General features: G+C 47.3%; 1 protein-coding gene across 2 annotated transcripts in view; it reads left to right on the top strand.

Moving 5' to 3' along the window:
* The window catches only part of STKLD1 (serine/threonine kinase like domain containing 1), a 392,522-nt gene that overhangs the window by 156,323 nt on the left and 210,143 nt on the right, over nt 1-26,056 (top strand). For both annotated transcript variants that reach the window (XM_078646124.1, XM_078646123.1), the window contains exon 11: nt 2,204-2,287. In XM_078646124.1, coding sequence (XP_078502250.1) covers nt 2,204-2,287 — 84 coding nt within the window. The remainder of the gene's footprint in view (nt 1-2,203; nt 2,288-26,056) is intronic.

The raw sequence follows: 26,056 nt of genomic DNA, 5'->3' as shown, positions 1-26,056 counted from the left end.
TATTCTATTCTTCACTAAATGCAATGTGATTTAATGGAAAAGTTCTATACCGTGATCAGGAAGATTTACAAATGCTTACTCAAGTATCGATTCATTTCCAAGAATCTGTCCAAGCTGAAAGGGAGAGATCCAGGATGATCCCGAGAGCCCCAGCTGGGGTCATTCAGATGTAATATACAGAATTAATGTCCATATCAATCCAGAAGGTAGGCTTGTTAAGATTGTATTCACGACTGGCACAGGGGCTGCACCAGATGTTGAATCCAATCCAGCCTGCTTGACAGCGGTGTTGCTCTGGAGTTTTTAGTGTTTGTTCAGTTGGACGTTCCAGAAGACTGTAGAACCAGTTTGCCATCTGCCAGAGCTTCCTTAGCAGCCAAACAAATTTCATGAATGGAAACAATTAATATAAAAAATATTTAGTGCAAAGGGAAGTGCCCAGTGGTACCACTACAGGTTCAAAGACTGCTCTACCTTCTTCCTCTGTCTAAGGTGGTCCTTAAGAAATATCTATTTTATGGCAATATCCAGACACATAGGAAGTCTGATTGAGTCCTCTTTTTTTCACAGAGCGTTGTGAATAAGTTCAACAGTTGGTTCTTTCAGATTTTCCCTCTGACCATAAGGCCAACTCCAGCACCGGAATCCCTAACTCAAAAACTTTTCCAATCTTTCTACGATGTTGGCACAGTCAGCCAATGGAATAGGGGCATTCTCATCCACATGATCCTTCACTACAACACAGAACAACACAGTCACAGCCACCTGAGGCTTTGGGTTCAATTGATGCTAATGACGTTCCTTCAACCACTACTGGCTATACCGTGATATGTTATCTCTTTACAGAACGCCTACATTAATACAAAAATAGGGTTGTACCATTTCGTGTGAGTGAAGTGGTAATTTTCGCTTTCAAAATGTCTGAAACCGCTGCCCTCTCTTAACACAAAGAGGAGTCTACACTAGACTTAGACAAGAAGGACAGCTGCTTGTGTCCATAGGGATGTGTAAGGTTAATTATGTAGTCTAACATTAAAAAGTGATGGTGTTCCAGGTGGTGTTCCACCAGGAGGATAGCACTGACCACAGCCCTCTATGTAGGAGAGCTGATCATTGACGTTTGTAAAGCTGATCATTGGCGTTTGTAAAGCTGCTCATTGGCGTTTGTAAAGCTGATCATTGACGTTTGTAAAGCTGATCATTGACGTTTGTAAAGCTGATCATTGGCGTTTGTAAAGCTGCTCATTGGCGTTTGTAAAGCTGATCATTGACGTTTGTAAAGCTGATCATTGACGTTTGTAAAGCTGACCATTGACGTTTGTAAAGCTGATCATTGACGTTTGTAAAGCTGACCATTGACGTTTGTAAAGCTGATCATTGATGTTTGTAAAGCTGAACATTGACGTTTGTAAAGCTGATCATTGACATTTGTAAAACTGATCATTGACGCTTGTAAAGCTGCCATGTGGCGGGCAGCGTGTATGTTTAACTTTACCAAGCACTACTACTTGGACTTCTAGTCCCATAGTGCAGACCGAGCTGGGCCGGTAGTACTGCAGAAGCGGACTCTGCAAAGTGAGCCTCATTCTCTCCTTGCCTTTCTTATACACCATTTGTTATTCTATTTTAAAAGCATCTGAACCTAGGAAAGACTGAGTGTCAGAGAAGCAATAGATACCTACCTAACGGCACCTACATGTATCTTTGCACATTTCATAGATTCACAGTAGAGCCTCCCTTCAGCCAGGTAAGAAAGTACAGTGTTTACTCACATGGTGTTGGGAACTTGAGGGAAACTCCAGGGAGGGGCTTAGGTCTGTCCACAACATGGGCCAGACAAAAGATAGGCTTTATTTTATGCGTCCAGCACTCTCATGTTCACAATACAGCCTGGCGATTTGGAATAATTCAAAAGTATGTCTATATATTAAACCCTCATGGGAGGACTCAAGTTATGGGTAGGTAGTGTTTCCATACCTTTTGCTGCAGAAGTAAGCTGGCTTAAATGGAAATCTGGTACTTTCCCAACAGTGTGTCTGTCTCTGCACACCAGTCCTGATGAGGTACTGCCGCAGAGGCAGATTTCCCAAATAAGCCAGCTCACTTGTGATGCAATCCATCCTAGCACTTGAATCACCTCTTATGCACGTTTTGTTAAATAAAGTTACAGAAATAACCTTTTGCTTTGTTTTAACACTCGCAGATTTCATGCAGATTTATGAAGAATATGAAGATGCACAAATACTGGCTCTGCAGCAGCTATCCACACTCACTGGCACGGAGGAGGGTATGTTTTCTGTCCAATGATTCATGCACCTGTTGTGTCAGCCCTGCATCTGATGCTTGCTCCCCTGATGCAGGGAGATCTCTTAATGACTCCCACATTTCTAATCAGCAAGACCATTTTTTATTTCAGGGGTTTGTTTCTGGAAAACAAAACCTTTGCTGAGTAGCTAAAACAAACATGGTGCCCACTGAGCCCAGTTCACAGCCTTTACTGCAACAGTCACCCCAACAGTTACAGTGCAGGCTGTAGTTACCTGTGCCAAGAAAGCAGGGACCTGTAAGTAGGGCGCACAGTCCACTGCTGGGGACCGGAGGCCACCATAGTCTGCCCTGACTTTTGGGACTTGCGGGCCACCTACCAGGCTTTCAATGAGGCTGCTAATGTTTGAGATACATTTGCTGGTTCCATTAATTGCTAGGCCATGGCCACCTCACATTTCTGGAGTTGAAAGCCAGTTGAGGTACACAGATTGTTAATTCCGTGTACTGCAATGCTTTTTTAGCTAATTCCTACTCATTGACAACCTGGACGCTGGGGTCGGTGCTGACCGTGTGAGGTTCTCATTGGTGGCTTCATTTCTATAATGCAAAACTAAAGGGGATGATGGATGGAGTGTTGAACGTTGCAAGCACTCACCCACAGTCAACTGATCTGGGTTTAATCCTTCATCATTCTTTAGCTCACTCACTCCGCCACCCCAGTTCAGACATGGCCATATGCAAATCAGTCTGACCCTGTGCCTCATGGGAACAGTCCAACCCGAACTGCCAAGCCATGCCTTCCCTGGACCGGAAACAAGCATCCTGGGACCGGTTTCTGGCTATTCAGCCGTCATCAGCCAGGCTAGCTTGAATCCAGTGGCAAAGTGAGCAAGGGACCCACGTCTGGGCATACCCTGCCAATTTAGGGCAAACAAAGCAAAACCAAAGGGGATGAATTTAGGCCCAGATCTCTGTACTGGGGTGAATGTATGACATTGCTCTGCATTCTGCCCATCAACTGTTCTTTTTGCATTTGTCACCCCAAGTGGGACGGGTATGCCCAGACGTGTGTCCCGTGCTCTCCATGCCACTGGAATCAAGCTATCCTGGCTCATGAGGGCTGAAAGCCCAAAACTGGTCCTAGGATGCTTGTTTCCAGTCCAGGGAGGACATGGCTTGGCAGTTTGGCCTGGACTGTTCCCATGGGGCACAGGGTCAAGAATGATTTGCATATGACTAGATTCAAACTGGAATGGAATGGTGAGCAAAAAAACGATGGATTTAGGCCCAGATTGCTGTACTGGGTGTACTGGGGTGAATGTATGACATTGTTCTGCATTCTGTCCATCAACAGTTGTTTTTGCATTTGTCACCCTGTAAGCGGCACTGAGGAAACAGAGGAGACAGTTAACTTAGGTAACTGTGTTTTTATTGGTTTCAACAATTTTTTTCTCCTGGGACTGGGTCGATAGTATGGAAGGCAGGCCTCTTGATCCTTTTCTTAGGACCCGCTCCCTCTTACTCCACGTCGGCGCCTCTCCAGGATGTCCCAGGCTCGTTGGTGAAATAAAGAAAGAAAAAAAATCTACTTTAGACTGGGGTCTCTATTTAAAGCACACAGGGACAGGGTGTGAGGAGTCACTCGGTGCAGCACAACTCTAGGATACTCGGGTGCCGGTAGTGCTCGGAAGGGTAGTGCATGGGAGTATTCGGTGTTTGTCGATACGGCTTCAAACCTTTCTCCCCGCCCAGCCCGCGATACGTGCACGTACCTGTGCTAGCCACACTTCCCCAGAAGTGTGGCTGGGCTTAACGTGGTGTCGTTGGCCTCCTGGCACCGGTGGACTTCGGGATGGCATCTCCAGGCGTCCTCCTCCGCTCTTCGGATTTGGTGACCGTTCTTCCTCCGCTGCTTCAGTCTTCCTCCTCGATACGCTGTTCTCCTCCGCTGCTACACACTCGTCTCCTCCGGGTGTAAAACACACCCCCGTCTCTCATTTCCACGATTTTCAGCTTCCAATTCTGTGACGTCATCGGAGGAGGCGGCAACTCCTGCGAACTCGGCCCAATTAAAGTAACAGGGTCCCGTCTCGGTCTCCGGTAGGCAGAATGGTGAGATTTCCCGTTGCTGTGGGGAGAGAGACGCGGAGGAGCTATTGGTAGGTCCCAAGGGTATCGTATCTCCTATCAGGCTCCCGGGTCTGCTCTCCTCGTCACACACCCCGAGTGGGACGGATATGCTCAGACGTGAGTCCTGTGCTCTCCATTCCACTGGAATCAAGCTATCCTGGCTCATGAGGGCTGAAATCCCAAAACTGGTCCTAGGATGCTTGTTTCCAGTCCACGGAGGACATGGCTTGGCAGTTTGGGCTGGACTGTTCCCATGGGGCACAGGGTCAAGGTTGATTTGCATATGGCTAGGTTCAAACTGGAATGGCATGGTGAGCAAAAAAACGATGGATTTAGGCCCAGATCTCTGTACTGGGTGAATGTATGACATTGTTCTGCATTCTGTCCATCAACTGTTGTTTTTGCATTCACTTCTATAATAACAGCACTCATTGAGCCTAAGCGGAAGGTGGTATTAGCTGTTGTTGCAGCCTTTTCCAGTTTATCAGTAAGTGGGAGGTTTCATGGGCTAGTTGTAAATGCAGGGCACTCTGATGGGAGTCTTCAGCCCCCTGAGCTGGAACACATAGTGGGGTGCATACACCCCACTATCCTATGCATTGTGCAGTGCTGTCTACCATAACAATGACTCACAAGAGACATCTGCACCTGCACAGCAGAGGGGGTTTGGGGCACCGGGACTGGATTTCGGCCATTTTGCCCAGCCAGTGGCGTGCCCCGTAGAGACCTTCGGCCGTCATTGCCCAATATGGGCAGTGGTACTAAACATTACTGAAATGCTGTTCATGGCCAGGTACATATGCTTGACCTGATCTTTCTTTGAATTATAATTTGTGTAAATAATATTTTGTGGACTAATGATAAGGGTGTCTAGACATTGGGTATAAGTCCCGTTCACCAGTTTGTATCTCAGGCGAGGCAAATGTGGCATTGAAGAATCGCAGACAAACTGGATTCTACCCAAGCAATCAGTTGAGCCGGGCGTAGCTTCTAACTCAGATGTTTGTGAATATGCTGTAGGCAATCATTTGTTTGCATAGTACTTTTCACCCTAAGTGGGATGGGTATGCCCAGACGTGGGTCCCTTGCTCACTGTGCCACTGCATTCAAGCTAGCCTGGCTGAGGAAGGGTAATACCCAGAAACCGGTCCCAGGATGCTTGTTTCTGGTCCAGGGAGGACCTGGCTTGGCAGTTCTGTCTGGACTGTTCCCATGAGGCACAGGGTCAAGGTGATTTGCATATAGCTGGGTCTAAACTGGGGTGGCATGGTGAGCAAAAGAACGATGGCTTTAACCCAGATCTCTTGACTGGGGGTGAATGTATGACTTATTCAGCATTCCGTCCACCATTTGTTTCCGTAGCACTTTTCACCCTAAGTGGGATGGGTATGCCCAGACGTGGGTCCCTTGCTCACTGTGCCACTGGATTCAAGCTATCCTGGCTGATTGAAGGAAAATACTCAGAAACCGGTCCCTGGATGCTTGTTTACGGTCCAGGGAGGTCCTGGCTTGGCAGTTCGGTCAGACTGATTTGCATATGGCTGGGTCTAAACTGTGGTGGCATGGTGTTTAAAAAAACAATGGATTTATCCCAGATCTCTTGACTGGGGGTGAATGAATGATTTATTCAGCATTCCGTCCATCATTTGCGTGGGCAATGAGAACGGCATGATATTTGTTCTAGTTTTACTGAGCTGGACTTAAAATCCACCCAGCGCTTTTGCTCACAATGTCACCCCAGTTTAGACCCAGCCATATGCAAAGCAGTCTTGACCCTGTGCCTCATGGGAACAGTCCAGCCCAAACTGCCAAGCCAGGTCCTCCCTGGGACAATTGAGCTTGCTATTTTAACATTTTGATGAAGGTTTTTGCAGGTGCGGACATGGGAAGATGGGTGGGTTAAGGTCCTCATTTTCTTGCCTATAAGTAGGATATAAGAAAGGCTGCCATCATTCTTCTCACTGGAGCTGTCTTCAGTACCCAGTCATGTGTGTAACTGCTATTTCAATTCATTAGTCTAGACCTATTTTGCCATTGAAAAAGCCCATGCTCAACTTGCATACGAGTGAAACATCTATCAGCCAAACCCTTTATATGGAATATATGGATTTCAACAATCAGAGGCTATGGAATATTCAGCATAAAACTTACGAAAAAAATCTCCTTTGCAATAAATGTGATCTCTTCTACTCTCAAGTAGATATTGATTCACAACACATTTTATGGGGGGTTAGCAATATATCAGTACCGAAACAGCCCCTATACTTGCACAGGATAATGTAATGTTTACACCCATGACCAATCATAACCCAAAAACTGGCACAGTTATTCCCGACCCCCCATCCCTCACTCACCCACCAACGCCTTTATTCGACAACAAAAATAGACCCGCAGTAAGTAGACTTAAAGCACATAAAGAGAGCTATACACCTCGCTCCACCTCCCCACAGGAATTAGTTGAGAACTGCATTTATCTGCCAAAGCCATAGTGGACGAATAGCATATGGGTACGTCTGGAGTTTATAAAATATACAAGGAAGGGAGACCATATTGAAAATTGCAGATCTGCCCAGCAGGGACAGCGGCAGCGGGGACCATCCATTTACTTACTCACTAACACGTGGCAGCATTAGGGCCATGCTCCGAGTTCAACATACAATTGGGGTTGGTGAGACAAACACTCCCAGCGTCAAAACTCATGGCCCACTCCATGTCAGCAGCGGTGCCGCCCACAGGGAAAACCACAGATTTCCCTGCATTTATGTATAACTGGTACGTCTCACCAAAAACCTGCATGATCTTCAAAATACGAGGTCTTAAGGTTGTCGGGTCTGTAAGAAAGAACAAAACATCACCAGCGTACAGTACCCATCTGACAGCTCGGCAGACCACTCAAACCCCTGCACCTGGGCATCTGCCCTTACCCATTTAGCCAATGGCTCCATCTCCAGGGTGAACACCAGAGGGGACAACGGGCATCCCTGTCTTGTACCCCTGCAACCACCCAGCCTGCAGCCATAAAAGAAAATATGAAAGAAATCTCAGGTCTAGATTGATATGATGAAGAAGAGCAAAGAGGTACCCCCAACTGACAGAGTCAAAAAACTTATCAATATCAGCTAGGATCACTGCCGCTGACCTCGCCAACTGGTCCGCCAGGGCATTGTAGACTCGTCTGATATTGTGATGCATGGCCCAATGTGGCAAAAAGCCAGCTTGATCGAATGGACCAGGTCTGGCATGAATTTCATTAACCTGCTGGCCAGAGTTTTAGCAAGTAGTATCACCCCAATATTAAGTAACAAGAGTGGGGGGTATGATGAATGGTATTCCCGGCGACGGCGAGGCTTAAGGAACACAACTATTTTAGCATGTCTCCAATCTGGTGGAAGCGCTGACTCCTCCTGTGCCAACTCCTCCAGTGCCAAATGAATCACCCCCAATAGGTGTTTCCCAAGTTGCGGCTTAACAGATTTCCGGAACTAACTGGGAAAGCCATTTTGTCTGGGCCTTCCTCGTCTGCAGCTCCACCAGAGCAGCCGAGAGTTACTTCTCCTTGGTCATCTTGTCTAGCTGTTCGATAGTGGCATTTGTCTGAGACTGTGGAGGCAAATTTTCTATAAATTCAATAATTTGATCTACTTCTACTGCGTCTCTACAAGCATACATCTCAAAGTACGCAGCAAAACTTTGAGCTACCTACTAGGGACCCGATAATAGCTAATCTAGGGCATCTCGTACTACCTGCACCAGAGAGGCTGTGTTAGCGGTCTGGCAAAGCCTATGGAGCATCCTGTTTGATTTGTCACCCCATTGATAAATGTGGCTTTCCACGGCGTGCCACACCTGCCTCGCGCCATCTAGGGGCATCTCTTGTTATTGCTGCTGGGCTAGGCTCAGCTGGCACGCGTATTTTGCGCTCCCGCGGCTGCCCTTCTCGAGTATTTGTATCTGTGCCTCTAACCCACCAGTGTGCAAGTTCTATGCTTTCACTCACCTGTGCAAAAACTAATATCTACAACTCGGAGTGTTGATTTGGGGGCTTCCCATAGTATTATCCTGGAAGATGCCGATTCTGTGTTCAGGGAGAAATATTCTGTGATGTACCGGTTAAGGAGTGCTTTGTACAACCGGCTTCTTAGGTGCCAGGGTGACAGACGCCAACAGAAAGGGAGTTGTTCCGAATCCACATAAAGTCTAAGGGCCACCGGGGAATGATCAGTCAACCCTCTGGGCAGAATGTCCACATCAGAAACCCTGTGGGTAAAATTGACCGGGACTAGGAGGTAGTCCTGCCTAGAGGAGGAGTCATGGACCCCCAAATAGTAGGTAAATACTGGTTTTGGACAGATGGTATGGCCCCCAGGCATCAGCCCAACCCAACACGGACATCAGAGATCTCAGCCAGTTCACCTGGGTCTCCACCTCTCCTCCTCTAGTGTGCCATCTGTCCACCTCTGGATGCATTATTCTAGTCTCACCTCATAGCATAGGCCAATTATCCAATCAACTAAGGTCTGTCCCAATGGTGGGCATATATGCTGCCCAGTGTAAGGGTCTCGCCATATAGTATGCCAGTCACCAGTAGGTATCTACCGTAGTCTTCTGTCCACTCCCTCATAGACCTGAATGGACCCTGTGATCCCTTTGTGCACTCAGAGTGGAGTGTCTGTGTGTAACCATATCTAGTCAGGCAGGGGACCTTAGAGCCCAGCAGGTGCAGGAGGAGAATGTCTGCCTTTAACCTCTGGGCTTGTTGCAGCACTGCCTTCATTTAACCTTATCCAAGGCACCCCGTACATTCCATCTTCGAACACGAATGTGACCTGTGGGGCTACTTGGGTCTAAATGGGCCATCTGTGTCAATGGTAGAGAGATGTGGGCATATGTAATTGGATTTATGGGGATGTGGGCACTAGTCCAGTGCAGAATATCAACATAACAAACATATAAACAACCCCTTCCCTCTCTCTCCCTTCTATATAATTTGTGGAAAAGGAAGTATCTGCCACAGTGGAAGACCCCTTGCCCACGAACACCAATGAGAGGGCATCGCCAATGGATCCCCATGTCACCAACCCAACTGAATAACCCTGCTACAGAAACTTAATATGTGTCACTCTAGGGGTGCAGTCTATTGTGTATTGCCCACATTGTGTGTAAATGTACATGATTGCCTACTTAGGCACAGCTAGGAATAGTAAACCAGTCCTGTTTCAACTTAGTGCAGACCCATCACTACATACTAATACATAGCTGCTACAGTGCGTTGTCTCGGTGTGTGCTCCTCCAGGGTGATTGAGGTCGATTGCAGTGATTCACTGTTGACTTTTGGAGATAGCTGCGTTTATTGATGAGGGACAAGTCTGAGTCAAGTTCGAGGGTTAAATGAAACTGACTCCTCCGCCCATTAGAAGACCTCCTCCAGGCTGTCAAAAAATAAAGCTTGTGAGCTGAAGATGAGTCTCAAGCAAGCAGAATAGAGCAACGTATATGGAACTTTGAGGTCTTGCAGTCTCTGCTTCGCCGCCATGAACGACTGATGTTGTTGCAGTTCGGTGCATACTTGAGGGCCGCGTCTCGGTCTATTAGTTAAGGATTTTGGTGATCAAGGCTTAGTGTTAGAAAGGGCATGTCAATGCCCCCACGCCCCCCAAGCAATGCTACACTCTTTCTTCCCCCCATATGGGGGTCGTAGCCCCTCATCTGCCCCTCCCGGTGTGGGGGGGGCAGAGAGCCCACTAGGCGTCAGCGATTATGCTGGATTTTTTTATACGTAGGTGTGGAGACTGCCCAGAATGGGCATCCCAGTGCCCTTACTCTCCCCTAAAAGAATAGCCACAGTCTTTCTGCCCCCCTTGGGGGCATATCGGGACAATAGCCCCCAATTTCTAGGCACTGACTTTTTTTTTCAGAATGTGCCTACCTGTAGATTTTGGGTCCTAGCGCACCCGGCGCCTATGGAAACATAATAAACCTGTATTTTTTTTAACTAGACACCAAGGGGAATTCCGGATGGGGTGACTTGGGTGGCTCTCACTAGGTTCTATAACCCAGAATCCCTTGCAAACCTCATACCTTGTAAAAAGGACCCCACATGTTCTCACATTGCATTGAAAAGTTCTGGAATCTGCGCAGATCCACAAACGTGCACCCACCTAGCATTACCAGGAGTCTCCTGATAAAAATGGTACCTCACGTGTTTGGGCTGGCTTACTACCTGCGACAGGAAAGGGCCCAAAACGCAACGTGGACACACCACATTTTTACAGTGAAAACTGACCCTTTCTTTGCAAATTGCCTAGCTGTAGATTTTGAACCCTAGCTCTGCCGTCATCTACGGAAACCTAGCATACCTATAAATTACTGAAAACCTGACACCCAGGGGAACCCAGAATGGGGTGACTTGTCTGGCTCCCACCAGGTTCTGCTACCAAGAATCCCTTGCAAACCTCAAACTCTGTTAAAAAAACACAATTTCCTCACATTTCTGTGATGGAAAGTTCTTGAATCTGCATGGATCCATACAATTCCCAAAAATATAAGAATGTACACAAGGGTCTAAGGGATAGTATTTATCGACCAACTAAACTCCATACCCCTAATTCAATACATATATATAATAACACAAGGAAGATAGTCAGACTATTCGGTCTGACTAGAACTCTAATAGCTCAGAAGGAGTGCTCACCAAACTCAGATAACTTGCCTAGCACTTGGCATGAGTATGAATTCCATCAGCCCACCACTTTGGCGGATCCTCGTCATCTGGAAAACAATGGAGTAGAGTCTATGCAGCCAATGTTGCTCATAGGCTAACAGTGTTATATATCCATACAATTCCACCCACCCCGCATTCTCCAAAGTCTTCCGATAAAAATAGTACCGTACCTGTGTGGGTAGACCTAGTGCCCACGACAGGAAACGGCACAAAACGCAACGTGAACACACCACATTTTTACAGTGAAAACTGACCCTTTTTTAGGTTGAGGGACCGTTGCATTGCGAAGCAGTGAGGGCGGAGTCCCGAAGATTTTATGTTTTGGAGTCAGGAGGCTTGGAACCCGCGCCTCTCCTCCATTCTCCTCCATTGGCTGGCTTCCTAAACGGAGGCCAGCCATTGGAGGAGAAGGGCATCACTCCAATAAAGCCCCGTCTCTTTCGGATTGGGGGGCGTGTTTTTTTGCGTTCTTTCGACTGTGACATCATCCAAAACACGCCCCCAAATCATACATTTTCGGATGTTTGCGGCCGCCATTGTTGCACGCCCGCCGCCGAGTCTTACAGTGAGTGCTTTACAGCAGCCTCTTCTTTTCCTGCCCCCGTGTTCTTTGGTAGGAAGCTTTTCATGGAATGGCCTGCTTGCTGCTGGTAGCCGTGGCTTTGGTCTCAGCTGTGGAACCCAAACCGACTGGCATGTATTCTTTCCTGGTTTCGGGGGCCTGTGGTGGAGCGGCATGTGCGTGTCTCTGGGGTGGGGGGGGTTGTCTGGTGTGCCCATTCTTTATGCGTGGCGCCATCGGAGCCTGGGTGTGCATCAGGCAAGCCCTCCTAACAGGAATCAACAATCTGTACACCAAAGCCGGGCCGGAGTGTACCAGCCTCCTGCACACCACTGTGCAAAGGGCACCCCGGTGGCTCTCCTTTTGCCAGCCCCGGGTGGAGGTGCGGTGTGTCTCGGGCTGCGGGGGGCGCTGACCTCGGTTTTTGAAGTGCTTTGAGGTAAAGTATTCAAAGCGGGATAGCAACATATTATCTGGGTTTTCTATTTTCACTTATACATACCAGTCTCGGAAGTAGGCATTGTTTAGATCTTACCGCGACTTTGGTGCAGCCCCTGGAGTTTGCGACGAGGGTGCTTGTCACACGGAAGCCTCTTGCGTGGGGACTCAGTGGCGGCTTGGGTCCTGGGCCCCCGTGTGCTCGGCGGCCTGCCCCCCTGCCACCGGCCGCGTCGATCTTTCTTCGGCAGGCGCACTCCAGGCTGCTCTCCTCCGTGGTCGGCTGGTTGGGACAGGGCTCCTGGGGAGGCGGGGGGGGGGTAACGGGACCTTTCCCGCGCTAGTAGCCGGGGCTGGGTTGCGCAGGCGGGGGGAGGCGAGCGGAGGCATTGCCGGGGTATGGGTTGCTGAGCGGGAGCAATGTGGGTGTGTGGTTTATTGTGGGCAGCGCGAGGTTTCTTTTAAAAACACATAAAACTACGTCAGCTCTTCCCGGTCATAATGTGTGTGTATGTGTGTGTATACCTCTGTGTATGTGTGGATATAAGTGTGGCTGTGTGTGTGTGTGTGTGTAGCTCTATATGTGTGTTGCTCTGTGTGTGTGTGTGTGTGTGTGTGTGTGTAGCTCTAAGTGTATGCCTCTGTGTGTGTGTGTGTATGGCTCTGGGTGTGTGTATGGCTCTGGGTGTGTGTGACTATGTAGATAGCTTTTTAAGTAAATGGCTCTGTGTGTGTGTAGCTCTGTCTGTGTGGCTCTGTATGTGTGTGTATACCTCTGTGTATGTGTGGATATGAGTGTGACTGCGTGTGTGTGTGTGTGTGCAGCTCTATATGTGTGTTGCTCTGTGTGTGTGTGTGTGTGTGTGTGTGTATGTGTGCGGCTGTGTGTGTATGTGTGCGGCTCTGTGTGTATGCCTCTGTGTGTGTGTGACTAGGTAGATAGCTTTTTAAGTAAATGGCTCTGTGTGTGTAGCTCTGTCTGTGTGTGTAGCTCTCTCTGTGTGTGTGGCTCTGTCTGTGCGTGTGGCTCTGTGTGTGTATGTGTGGATATGAGTGTGGCTGTGTGTGTTTGTAGCTCTATATGTGTGTTGCTCTGTGTCTGTGTGTGTGTGTATGTGTGTGGCTCTGTGTGTATGCCTCTGTGTGTGTATGGCTCTGTGTGTGTGTGTGTGACTCTATGTAGATAGCTTTTTAAGTACATGACTCTGTGTGTGTGTAGCTCTGTCTCTGTGTGTGTGTGGCTCTGTCTGTGTGTGTGGCTCTGTATGTGTGTGTATATACCTCTATGTAACTCTAAAACTTTGTTGACTTTGCTGACATCCTACCTGCCTTGCTGGGGGCCACTCTCGACCTGAAACGCCGCCTCACGCTGCTTGGCCGCTCACCCCTCGCCGCCACATCTTCCCATCACATTGCGGCCGCTGAGTGGGGGAGAGCATCAGCTCCAGGAGACTACAATTCCCAGCAGCCTTTGCGGCCGGAAGCCGCACACGGGAAAATCGCGCCAGGAGGCGCTTAAAAATCGGCACCACTATCGGTGGAGTGGGGATCCATTTCTAAAACTTTGTTGACTTTGCTGACATCCTACCTCCCTTGCTGGGGGCCACTCTCGACCTGAAACGCCGCCTCACGCTGCTTGGCTGCTCACCCCCCGCCGCCGCATCTTCCCATCACATTGCGACCGCTGAGTGGGGGAGAGCATTAGCACCAGGAGACTACAATTCCCAGCAGCCTTTGCGGCCGGAAGCCACACATGGGAAAATTGCGCCAGAAGGCGCTTAAAAATCGGCACCACGGGGGAGGAGCCAAGCTGGCGACCGAGATGGCTGCATAGACGCTCGGCTCCGTGAGCCTTTTCACCCCGCGCATACATTCTGGCAACTATCCTGAGCCGTAACGGCATATTTAAGTAGGCGAAGGACAACTTTCACTGACCGTTTGCTCCTGAGGCTTTTACGTGCGGCAGACCCGTGGAAATGTCCTCGACTGTTTTGCGGCCTTCAAGGAGCTGGGACCGGGGTGTCGAGTGAGGAGAGTAGCCGGCCGCGACTGCGACAACAGCGGCCTCTGGTGGAGGTGAGGAGTCGGCCGGAGGGCACCGGAGATCTGATGGGCCGATGGCGACAGTGACGACCCAGTCCATCTAGCGGAGTGCCTCGTGGGATGTGCGATAAAGCAGGGTCGAGGGGAGTGCACGATACTTGGCCCCCTTCCCAGTGTTGTGTCCGGGCATAACTAATGACTTCTCCCAGAATCGGCGGGCGGCTCCCAGGGAGCGGCGGAGATTTTGTTTAGCCTTTTGGTGGCCCTTCGCTGGGAAGCCTGCCTTGACTTTCTGGGTCCTCGTGGTGAATCCTGTTGCGCCCTGGTGTGGGGCCCGGTCCCGAGGTGAGGTGGAGAAGGACGAGGCCGGATCAACTAAGATGGCGGCTGGCACCCTCTTACGCAGACCACATCCAGGCAGAGAAGCTGCTGTGCGGGAGAGTCCTGGGGTCTGGCGACACGAGACGGAGCCCACGTCCAAAGATATACTGGCTGCGCTAACAACCCTGCATACGACCCTGATCTGTGACGCCCGGGATCTGGGAAGAAGGATGGCCGCCATTGTTGTCCCACCGTTCCACACTGGCATATTCGATCTTAAGGAAGCGCCGATGTGCCCACCTCTGCGTCAGTGATGAGTGCTCCAGCTACGCCTATGTTCGTGGAGACGCTGGAAGACCCGGTTCATGAGATCGCTTTGGACAGATCTGTTGTACATGTGAGTGACTCGTCGGGGCACATATCCAATCAGCGGCTGGGGAAAAAACGTCGATCTATGGTTTGGGCTGCCCCGGTGACGTCTCAGCGCTTGCCGGATGGTGTGACTCTCTTTCCCTGGCTGGTGAGACTGTGTTCGGACTGGAGGATGTTTTCGGGGTCGATACTGACACAGACGGATTTCCGCCATGCATATTCGGCGGGGTTTGGGTGGCTGAAGTCCCATGGAGTAACAACACAGCCCGGTCCGCCCGGATCACTTGGACCCTCCACGCTGCTCTGTATGCCGATTGATAAGTGGACGTATGTTGGTACTATTGATAGAAAAGGCCAGGGGTGAGACCGTCTAGGACATAGTGGAACTTCTTGTTGGCTGACGGTGATTTAGGGGACACTTGGCGGGGATGTTATTGATTGTGCTATCGGTGATTAATGTTTTCCATGGCTATTCTGATCTTGCTTTTAGAATGTTTACTGTGCGCGGTGGTGGGGGGGGGGGCGGGTGGCCAGATCGATGGCCCTTCTCCACATTTTTCTTCTTTTTCTTCTGTTTCTATATTTCGGGTCTCATATTTAGGGTGACAGGCACGCTGCCGGGGGGGGTGGGGGGGGGGGGGGGTAGGCCGTAGCCTTCTGCAGGGATGCAGGGTGGGGGGTAGGGGGATGGGGTTTGTTAATTTGTCCTTTCTTTGTTTCTATGGCCCTTTGTCTTTCTTCCTTTTTGGTGTCGTCGTTTTTCATGTTTCCTACAGTATGTTTCGTTTTGAGGGGTGGGGTGCAGCTTTGCTACGAAACGTGTTTGTTTTTACATTTATCCTGACTCGTATGCCTTACCCCCAGTACTTCAAACGTATTTACACTATTTGCGGATTTCCTGCTTCATGCTTGCTATTGTAGGACCATGTATGACCGTATGGCATTGATTCTGAGTTTTTCTTTATTGTAAAATGAACCTTCTCGAATCCTGAATCTTGCACAGTACGCTTGAATACAAGTTATATCCTGGACACTTATTAGACCCCGATTTTCGGGCTGCTGTATTTTCCCACATTGATTTGCTGTACTTACGACTTGACTGGCGGCCGGCCGGGGTGGTTGTAGGCCCATGCTTGTATTTGCTTGAAGTAACAATAAAGGTTCTTAAAAAAAAAAAAAATCGGCACCACTATCGGTGGAGTGGGGATCCATTTCTAAAACTTTGTTGACTTTGCTGACATCCTACCTGCCTTGCTGGGGGCCACTCTCGACCTGAAACGTCGCCTCACGCTGCTTGGCTGCTCACCCCCCCGCCGCCGCATCTTCCCATCACATTGCGGCCGCTGACTGGGGGAGAGCATTAGCACCAGGAGACTACAATTCCCAGCAGCCTTTGCGGCCGGAAGCCGCACACAGGAAAATCGCGCCAGGAGGCGCTTAAAAATCGGCACCACTATCGGTGGAGTGGGGATCCATTTCTAAAACTTTGTTGACTTTGCTGTCATCCTACCTGCCGTGCTGGGGGCCACTCTCGACCTGAAACGGCGCCTCACGCTGCTTGGCCGCTCACCCCCCACCGCCGCATCTTCCCATCACATTGCGGCCGCTGAGTGGGGGAGAGCATTAGCACCAGGAGACTACAATTCCCAGCAGCCGTTGCGGCCGGAAGCCACACACGGGAAAATCGCGCCAGGAGGCGCTTAAAAATCGGCACCACTACCCGCGTCGCGGGAGCGCGCGCGTGCGCCCGGGTTAAGCCCGGGACAAGGGCGGGACCGTCTGTGGCCGTCCGGGGCTGGCCAAGGCTGGGCTGGGCCACATCACCAACACTTGGGTCCGGGACAATTAACGACAAAAGTCTGTGAGTTAAATGTGCTCCGATTAACGTTGTCATAGATTAAAAGCATTGCCCTCTACACAGTAACCACCACACTAGATTTTAATTATTTTCATTGCTGCTTAAGCTGTATTATCCCACGATTACACACCCGACGATACCATGAGTAGACGTAATACCCTAGGGAAGACAACTTTGGCGGGAGGTGCAGTAAGGGGAACCTTAGATAGCTTTATTACCAGGGTAACATCAGAGCTGGAAAAGGAAATAGTTATGGCAGAAAAACACCTTTCCACGGAGCTTGCACATAAAAAGCGATCCTCGCTGGGTGCCATAAGATTAGTAGTCACCCCTCCGAGTTTCATTATAGATAACAAGCATAATTCTGGGACGAACGATCTTGAGCAGCCCTATTGTCTGACAATTACCCAACAGATTCAAATATCCCCAAATGAGGCGGAATTAAACGACACGATTTCAGAAACCTCAGCGGATACATCTATTGAGATAGTACCATTGGTAACTCTTGAGATGGATACTTCGAAAGAGTATTTATCCAGTACATCTAAAGACCCAGGTCCCACTTTAAAAAAAGAAAGCGGACGCTAGCAACCAAGATGGTCGCATAAGCTCCCGGCTCCGTTGACCTCCGTTGCTGGCGGATATATCGTTAACTTAATCCTGACCTCCCGCCAGACTCCCGTGTTTCTGAATCGTCTCTGAGTCCAGGAGCGCGATCCCGGAGTCTTTATCACCTTTTTTGACGAAGTTACACCGTCTGTCAATTTCGGGCCTCCTCCAGACTGTAAGCCGGGGCCTCGGGTACTGACCCAGCCGGGTTTCAGTTGAACAACATCGGCCGCGGGTACCTGGCAGGGTCCGGTCTCATTGGAGTGACACGAATTCTCGATCCTGGTGGTGGTCTCGAGTCCCTGCGTATACTGGCTAGACGGCGACAAGACGTGGATGCCGCGGTGAGTGGGGGTCCGGTTCCTGGGACCCTGCTGCAGCCCTCGGGGTCCACGGGGGGGGGGCTCCCGCTCTCGGCAGCGGTGTAAAGAGCGCACAGCCTGAAAGTCGCCAGTCGACTTCGCCCACACCACTCCAGTTGGTTTCCCCGGAGTAGCCGGCCTCCGGGGTTGATGACCTGCTTTGTCATTGATTAAGCGGAGATGGATCGGACGGCGTGTGGACCGACACTGGGGACCGTAATGGCCGCCATCGGGGTTTTCACTGGCAAATGGAGGCTGCTCTCCACAACCTAACCGTACGCATCGAGACTATTTGTTCGAGACCGGACCCTAGCCCAGAGTCAGACCCGCAACATATGGTGACCCCCGCAAAGTTTGATTTTATCCGGGAGGAGAACCCCGAGCATCGTTCTAATCTGACGCCTATTATATCTGCGCAACTACAGCGGCCCGCGACTGGAGCCCCTGACCAGCCAGCAAGCTCGGTAAAGTCATCGCCCTCACAGGACTTATTTCTTTCTTCGTTTCTGGAGACCTCCATCGATATTCATTGGATTGACTTTCATATTCCTGATAGACTTCGAGACTTGACTCTTCTGACCCTTTCATGCTATATTGATCTTCTCCCCTTTCTACAACGTTTTGACTCTTTTGCTATTGTGTTGGTCCTATCGGAGAGGGTTTGTGTGATGGATCGTAGAGGCCAGGGTTGAACTTGACGGTTTTAATTCTGTACAGAGACTTCCTTTGACACTGCTGGGTGGTATCGGTGGGAGTGAGGGCCATATGGGATTCTGCTTTTTTGGCTTTGGTGTACTGTCTGTGTTCGACAATGGGATTTGCTGCCTCTGTGATGTCTGGGGCTGGGCGGGATGGTCTTTTCTCTTTTGGTGATTTCCCTATCAGTTTGTTTATAAGTCTGCTTTACCTCTCTTAGTACCATGGTGGGGAACATCTGCTCGCGGCGGGGGGGAGGGGAGTCCGGGAGCCCGCATCGTAAGATATTACTCCTCCGTCTTTTCCCTTCCTTGGGGTGTAGTTTAGGGGGCGACAGGCACGCTGCTAGTGGGGTTAGGTCGTAGCCATCCGCAGGGGTGCTGGGTGGGGGGTTGTGTTTTTTTTTTTTTTCCTTTTTTTTTGTTCTACGACCTATCTTTTTCCCTTTTCCCTTCTCCACAAGAGATGTGGCATAATCTCCTGAGCCTGTTTTTATGCATATTCGGGTGTCGAGTGTCTATTTTTATATCCTGTATCCTTGGTGGGCAGATTCTGATAATGTTTGCTTATGATTATTTGTCTTGTATTGTTTTGACCCAGCTCCGGCTGGTATTGATGCTTTCCAGAGGCCTACAATTGTATTGTATTTCTTCATTTCATCTGCCCGTTCGCCACTGTAATATGTTATACCAACGGTACCCGAAATGTACATTTCTACTCTTGTGTTATAATTAATAAAAATATATATAAAAAAAAAAAGAAAGCGTGGGAATGATAGCAAGGGAGAAAGATGCGCAAAACTTTTAAAAACATCACAGAGTCCAGTAGGGCATAAACGTACATCTATAAAAAAGATAATCCCTGAACAGTCTCTCCCGTCTACAGTCACAATAAAAGAGCTGATGGGGAGCATGGAACAGCTGCTTAAGTCATTGATACTTCCACTGGTAGAACGAGTAAAAAGAATGGGTGATCAATTAGGACGAAGAGAAGCAGAAACGGCAATACATACAAAATTGATTGGTGACATAGGGCATAGCAAATACGTAACTCCCAGCCAGGACATCACATCAGGACAGATATTAGCCACTGAGATGATTGGTAGGGATATTAGTCACGTACAAGGACAAAACAATCCAGTAGCTCAGACACAGATAAAGGCGCGATTGCTTGTAGGGGGGAGAAAAAAGAAGCAAAGGACTGTAAACAGGGTACTTCTGAGACAACTAATATTGGGCCCTTCCCTAAAAAACCGCAGCAGAAAACATCTAGATAGGATAGATCTACCGCCTGAGGCGGTACCATACGTAGTGGTTTTAACTGGGGTGCCAGAATTAATGGAAGGAAAAGACGAAGATTACCATCAGTTAAAGAATAAAGTTATCTTTTGGTTGTGTAATAACAGACCACTACCGGCAAAATTTAATGGCGAAATCCTTAATGTTAGGAGACTGGAATGGGTGGGGAAGAGACCGAAGGACCTTAGTGGGGACATCGTCTTGGTCAATTTCAGGGATCGTGGAGCTGTAAGATACATCAATGAGTGGTATTCTGCGGGAGGTAAGGGTGAAATTGCAACGCACGACCTAAGTTATTTTTATCCACAATCCATGTTGGATTATCCCACTAATTCTCGCCTTCCCTGTGGACCTAGTTCTACCCATTATGGCTTCGGTATCCCTACCTTTAACCGTTTCTCCGTGCTACGTGGTATGGAAGGAGTTGACTGACTTCCAACACAGATTAGCGGGGTTACCTCTTGTGAAAATCAGCCTGCTGCCGTAGAACACATAAAGGCAGCGAGTTTAATTAACCATCTGGGCCTAACGGATCACCCTAGATCTCAAGGTACACATGGTAAGAGACGGTTGAGGGTAACATTCTGGAATATAGCGGGCCTTCGCTCTAAGTTAACCCCTTCCGCGCTAATGACAAAGCCAGCTCGTCATGGGCGTTACCTGCGCTACGCGGATGACGAGCTGGCTTTGTCACGATACGTGCGATTTTCAAATTTCAGCGCACAGCGGGAAAACCCGCTAGCGCGCATGCGGTTAAATAACCCGATCTGGGCAGATTTTATTAAAAACATAGATATTCTATGCCTACAAGAGACTGGGTCTCTGGACGAAATCCATATTGAGGGTTTTAAAACATATCACGTCCCAGCAGGTTGTTCCAGCCATGGGAGGCACAAAGGGGGGCTTTGTGTCTATGTTACAAATCTAAAGGGGACAGTAACGATTAAAATGACGAGAACGTGTAGTCAATATCAGATTATAGTTATGAAAGCATCTCCCGAGGTTGAGCTAATAATTATCAACATGTATAACAATCTAGAAAAGGCCCAAGTAAGTGACATGGTCTGTGCCCTAAATGGGGATGTTAAGAGCATGACCGATAATTCACGGAGGGAATCCATCGTTATTTGGGGCGGTGACTTTAACCATAACCTCTGCCAACAGTTCTTGAGCGGATGTGGCGACTATGAGGAAGATGGTACTGAACACCAGCCCCATTTCGCCCATCCTAATGGGGGCGACTCCTTTAATGAGGTGATGGCTACTCATAACCTGGGTTTTGTTAACAGGTTATATACACCTACTGTGGACTTTAGCCCCACTTTTGTGGGGACAGGGCACAGCACCCTGATTGACTTTATTGCCATTTCTAACAGCCATGCAACCTGGATAGCTGACTTCGTAACTCACACGATAGGAATCAGTGATCATCTCCCACTTAGCTTTTATATTCAACTCCCACATGATAAGGAACGCTCACTGGTAGAAAGGCTAGCCTGGACCAAAGGATGTGCAGTGGGTAGGCAAAGTGGATACACCATTAGATGGGTGAAGAGCGATCCGGAGGTTACCAATACAAAAATAATTAAGGATGCAATCCTACCGATCACGAAGTGTCTACAGGAGGAGACTTTACATCCAGATATATTGGACTCCTTTGCAGATATCACCAGGATAATACAAGAAAAATTACAGCGACCAAACAGAGATCCTAAAACCTGTAAGAATAGCTGGTTTGATTCGACTTGTACAAAGGCTTACACACAACTGAAAAGGGCCCTCCATAATACTATGAGAAACCCGGAAGAAGTAAAAAAGTACAGGAAGGAATATAATATAGCTAGAAAGATCTGCAAGCGAAAAATTAAAAATGAGGCTTGCTCTAATCTATATGAGGCTTCATTAAAAAGGGACAGTTCCTCTTTCTGGGGAGCAGTCAATGCACCTTTTTTTAGCCCAGGGGATAATGCGAGAATTGAGGTCGCGATAACAGAAGACACATGGATAGACTTTTTTTCAGAAGTCTATAATCCAGGAGGGGTTAATAAAATCGTAGATATGGGGTCATTAACCCAAGAGGCCCCTAAAAAATTTGTGGAAATTAACATAACTATCAGCAATAAAGAAATTATGGAAGCTATCAAACAAAGCAAGAGTGGCAAAGCTCCAGGCCCCGACGGCACCCCTATTGACCTATTCATGCACACAATAGAACTATGGTCCCCATTGCTTACGCGAGTGCTTGAGGCAAGTTGCATACTGGGTCTAATTAAAACCTGGTCTGATTCTGTAATTATACCCATTTTTAAAAAAGGGGATCGCGAGAACCCCTCTTGCTATCGCCCCATATCCCTTTTAGATTCGTTCATGAAAGTCACAGGCAGGGCTATACTGAATCGCTTGCAGCAATGGGCAATAGATGAAAATATATTATCTTCGGTACAATACAGGTTCAGGGAGGGGCGGGGTACCTTAGAGCAGGTTTAAATTTTTTCCATGTTATTAGGAAAATATACGCAGGCTAAGGACGGCAAATTGTATGTAGTGTTTGTCGATCTCAGTGCTGCGTTTGATTTTGTAATCCACAGCCGATTATGGCAGATTTTAACAGATATGAAGGTGGATGAGGTGTTAATTTCCTTTCTAAGACAACTTTATGCAGGCGCTAGGGCAAAAGTGAGAAACGGGGTCAACGGGGAATGCACTAAGTCGTTCCTTGGGAAGCGAGGAGTAAGGCAAGGCTGTGTACTCGCCCCTTTTCTTTTCTCCTTATATACTAACGACTTGGAAAAAGAACTGGTGGCTAAGGTCAAAGATTCCCCACAGGTAAATCATAAACAGATTGTGTCGCTTTTGTATGCAGATGATGCCGTGATAATGGCTAGAACACAAATAGGACAACAAACGGTATTAGACACATACATACATTTTATGGATAACAGGGGCCTAAAACTCAATGTGACTAAAACTTTTGTTATGACCTGCGGAAGACGAAAGAACAGAGACTGTTCTCTGTTCGCTGGGAAAGAGAAAATTGCACCAACTAAAACTTTTTCCTACCTGGGTATCGTATTAGAGGATTCAGGTTCCTGGGGTCAAGCTATCAGAAGTAGGTCACTAATGTTTAAAAGAGCTACAGCAGCACTCATGATATTTGCCAAAAAAATGGGAAAAAGACCCCCTGAAATCCTGTTAAAGATTTACCAGGCCAAGTGCATAAGTACTGCCATCTACGGGGCAGGCGTCTGGGGAATTCATGACTCCTCACCTATTCAAAAGGTAGAAAATGCTTTTTTAAGATTTATTTTAGCCATTCCTCAAAGTTCTTCTGTTTTTAACTGTCATTCAGAGCTGGGCATACGGTATATTAGTGATCTGATTAGTATGCAACCTATATTACTATGGCATATAGTTTGGACCTCGCCCGATCTTGTATTAAACAGAGACATCATTTCTGACTTGCTGGGCTTGGACAAGGCGATCAGGATACCATGGCTGTCCTACATTTGTAAGTTTACAAACGATCTGGGGAGACCGGAGTTTTTTGGACATCCTGAATCCATGAGCAAGATAACGAGGAAGGATTTAAAGTTGCTTTGTTGGAACCATCTAGAATCATTAAGGTTAAGTTTAGAAATAAACAAAAAAACAGTACTGCAACATCAACTTACCTTAGCAACGTGTACAATTCAACCGTATTTAACTTGGTGTTTAGACGGCTTTGACAGATATTTACTGACAAGATTTAGATTTGATGTCTTTTTTCGCCTAATTACATTCCCCACTGTAAATGATTGGTCCAGATCGCTATGTAAGTGTCCGTGCGATTACACGTCAGACCAATCTACCTTGCATGTAATATATTTCTGTAAATTTTATGCTGTAGAAAGGTCTAGATGGATAAAACCTTTTCTAAAAAAACAAGGGACCTGGAGACAATGCCGCTTGGCATTGTTGTTTTTACAATCTTTAAACGATGTATACTGTGTCGCCACAATGACTGGCTTTTTAAAAAGCATTTTGAGGAAACGGAAATTTTTTATCAGTTTTTAATATTTACGTATTTGGTTTTAAGAGCTGTATTTATTAAATTTGACTGCCTGTGAAATGAATTTGCTGCTTTTAGGATTTTATATTCTGTGAAATCGAATAAAGCTTTTCTACTACTATCCCTGCAAACCTAAAATTTAGCTGAAAAAATAATCAAATTTTCCTCACTGTTCTGTGTGGGATCACCGGGCTGACACAAATTTTCTACCACCTAGCGTTTCCCAGGTCTCTTGATAAAAATGGTTCCTCAGTTGTGTGGGTAGGCATAGTGGCTGCAACAGGAAATGGCCCAAATTGTACTGTGGAGAATTCAAAATTACCTATCATAAAACTACCTGTTTTTGCATGGGGGTTCTGTTATTTGGCACGGGGCTCGCCGCCATCTTGGAAAACCTACCAAACCCACACATTTCTGAAAACTAGACACCCTGGGGAGTCTTTAGAAGGAGAACAAAGGACGACGTAGGGTCTAATGATTGGTGCACTCGTGAGGGTTATTTCAATGACTTCCCTTGTTTCGCACTTCTACCAACTACTAGGGCACCGTCCAACCCTAAACTGAACTAATAGATACTCAAAAGATGAGCTGGGAGTGCTATATTTTTAGAATGAACAATATTTTAATGGCATTTGGTACAACAAATCTATTGTAAAGCCAACAATCGTAAATAAACACAAAAACACTTCTCCAAACAATATTATTCTTGTGTTCTTGATGTGTTTCTTTATACTGCCCACAGCCAACGCGTTTCGTCCTGAAGATAGGACGTCATCAGGGCTGTAAAATGTAAGAACAAAATGTATATATACATGAGTCACAAATTCTACAACTCCCTATATTAACCAAATTCAAAAGTTAATTTAAAGAAACACAGATTTCCTGTAAAAATACAAATTTCCTTTCTTAAAACCTCTGGTGGTAAATTTACCTTCCTATGTGAGAGATACAACAGACATTCTAAACAAGTTACAGGATTTTAAGTGGGAAGAAGGCATGATTTTAGCCACGATAGACGTAGTGGGCCTATTCACTTGTATCCATACTGACAAAGGAGTAGAGGCATTAGAAAATTTTCTTGGTAGCAGAAGTGCAAGTCTGAGAAACCATTCAAAAATGTTGGTGGACATGAGTCGACTAATCTTGAATTACAACTATTTTCTCTTTGAAGATGAATGGTTCCACCAGATCAGGGGGACGGCGATGGGTTCCAGGTTTGCTCCCTCATATGCCAACCTATTTATGGGTTGGTATGAGAGGGAGCATGCCTGGAGCCGTAGAGCAGGCGAGTGGATGGATCTGGTGGTATTTTGGGCCAGATTTATCGATGACATTTTGCTGATATGGAGAGGTACCACAGATGAACTAACAAATTATCTGGAATACTTAAACATAAATGATTTCAATGTAAGATTGACAATGAACCATAGTTCATCAAGTATAGAATATCTAGATGTGACACTAATGGTGGAAGGGGATAACATAAAAAGCAAGCTGTTCAGAAAAGAAACGGCCACCAATTCTATCCTAAGGGCAGACAGCTTTCACCCTGGTGCCGTTATCTCAGGAATACCATATGGAGAAATGGTCCGGGTGAGAAGGAATTGTAGTCGCGAGGAAGATTACACTAATGTAACAAATTACAAGAAAGATTGGTTAGGAGAGGCTATGCTAGAAAATAACTAACACTGGCAAGAAGTAAGGTGTCAAAAATCAAGAGAGAAACAACACTTATTCAAAATAAAAGACAGGTAACCAAAAGGGGGCCCTCTTTTGTTACTACGTATTGCTTAGAGAAAGACCAAATTAGGCAAGCCCTAGGCAGAAATTGGGACTTGTTAAAGGGTGTGCCAGGTTTAGCATCTGAATTGGATGAGAAACCGCGATTAACTTTTAAGAAATGTCCAACTATCAGAGACAAGATCACAAGCAATTATATTCGCACAGTGACCGTAAGGACAAAGGACTGGCTTCCGCCACAGCCAAAAGGCTTTTTTGTGTGTGGCTCATGTATCATATGCGCACACGGCATAAATAAAATCAAAAATTTCAAATACAACAGTAATAGACTATTTTGGATTAATGAATTCATAAATTGCAACAGTGTGGGAGTTATATATGCCATTATATGTAGTTGCACCAAAGTATACATAGGCAGTACCAAGAGGCCCCTGAAAAACAGAATACAGGAACACAGGTGGGCAATTATCAATGGAGATGTTAAATCACCTCTATATGCACACATAGAGAAAGAACATAATCATAATAGAAATTTTCAGTTTCATGGGATTCAAAAAGTACCACAGCATGTTAGAGGTGGTGATTGGGAG

The sequence above is a fragment of the Lissotriton helveticus genome, chromosome 5_1, assembly GCF_964261635.1.
Source record: "Lissotriton helveticus chromosome 5_1, aLisHel1.1, whole genome shotgun sequence".
In the NCBI taxonomy this organism is placed as follows: Eukaryota; Metazoa; Chordata; class Amphibia; order Caudata; family Salamandridae; genus Lissotriton; species Lissotriton helveticus.
This window is presented reverse-complemented; position numbering and strand designations above follow the sequence as displayed.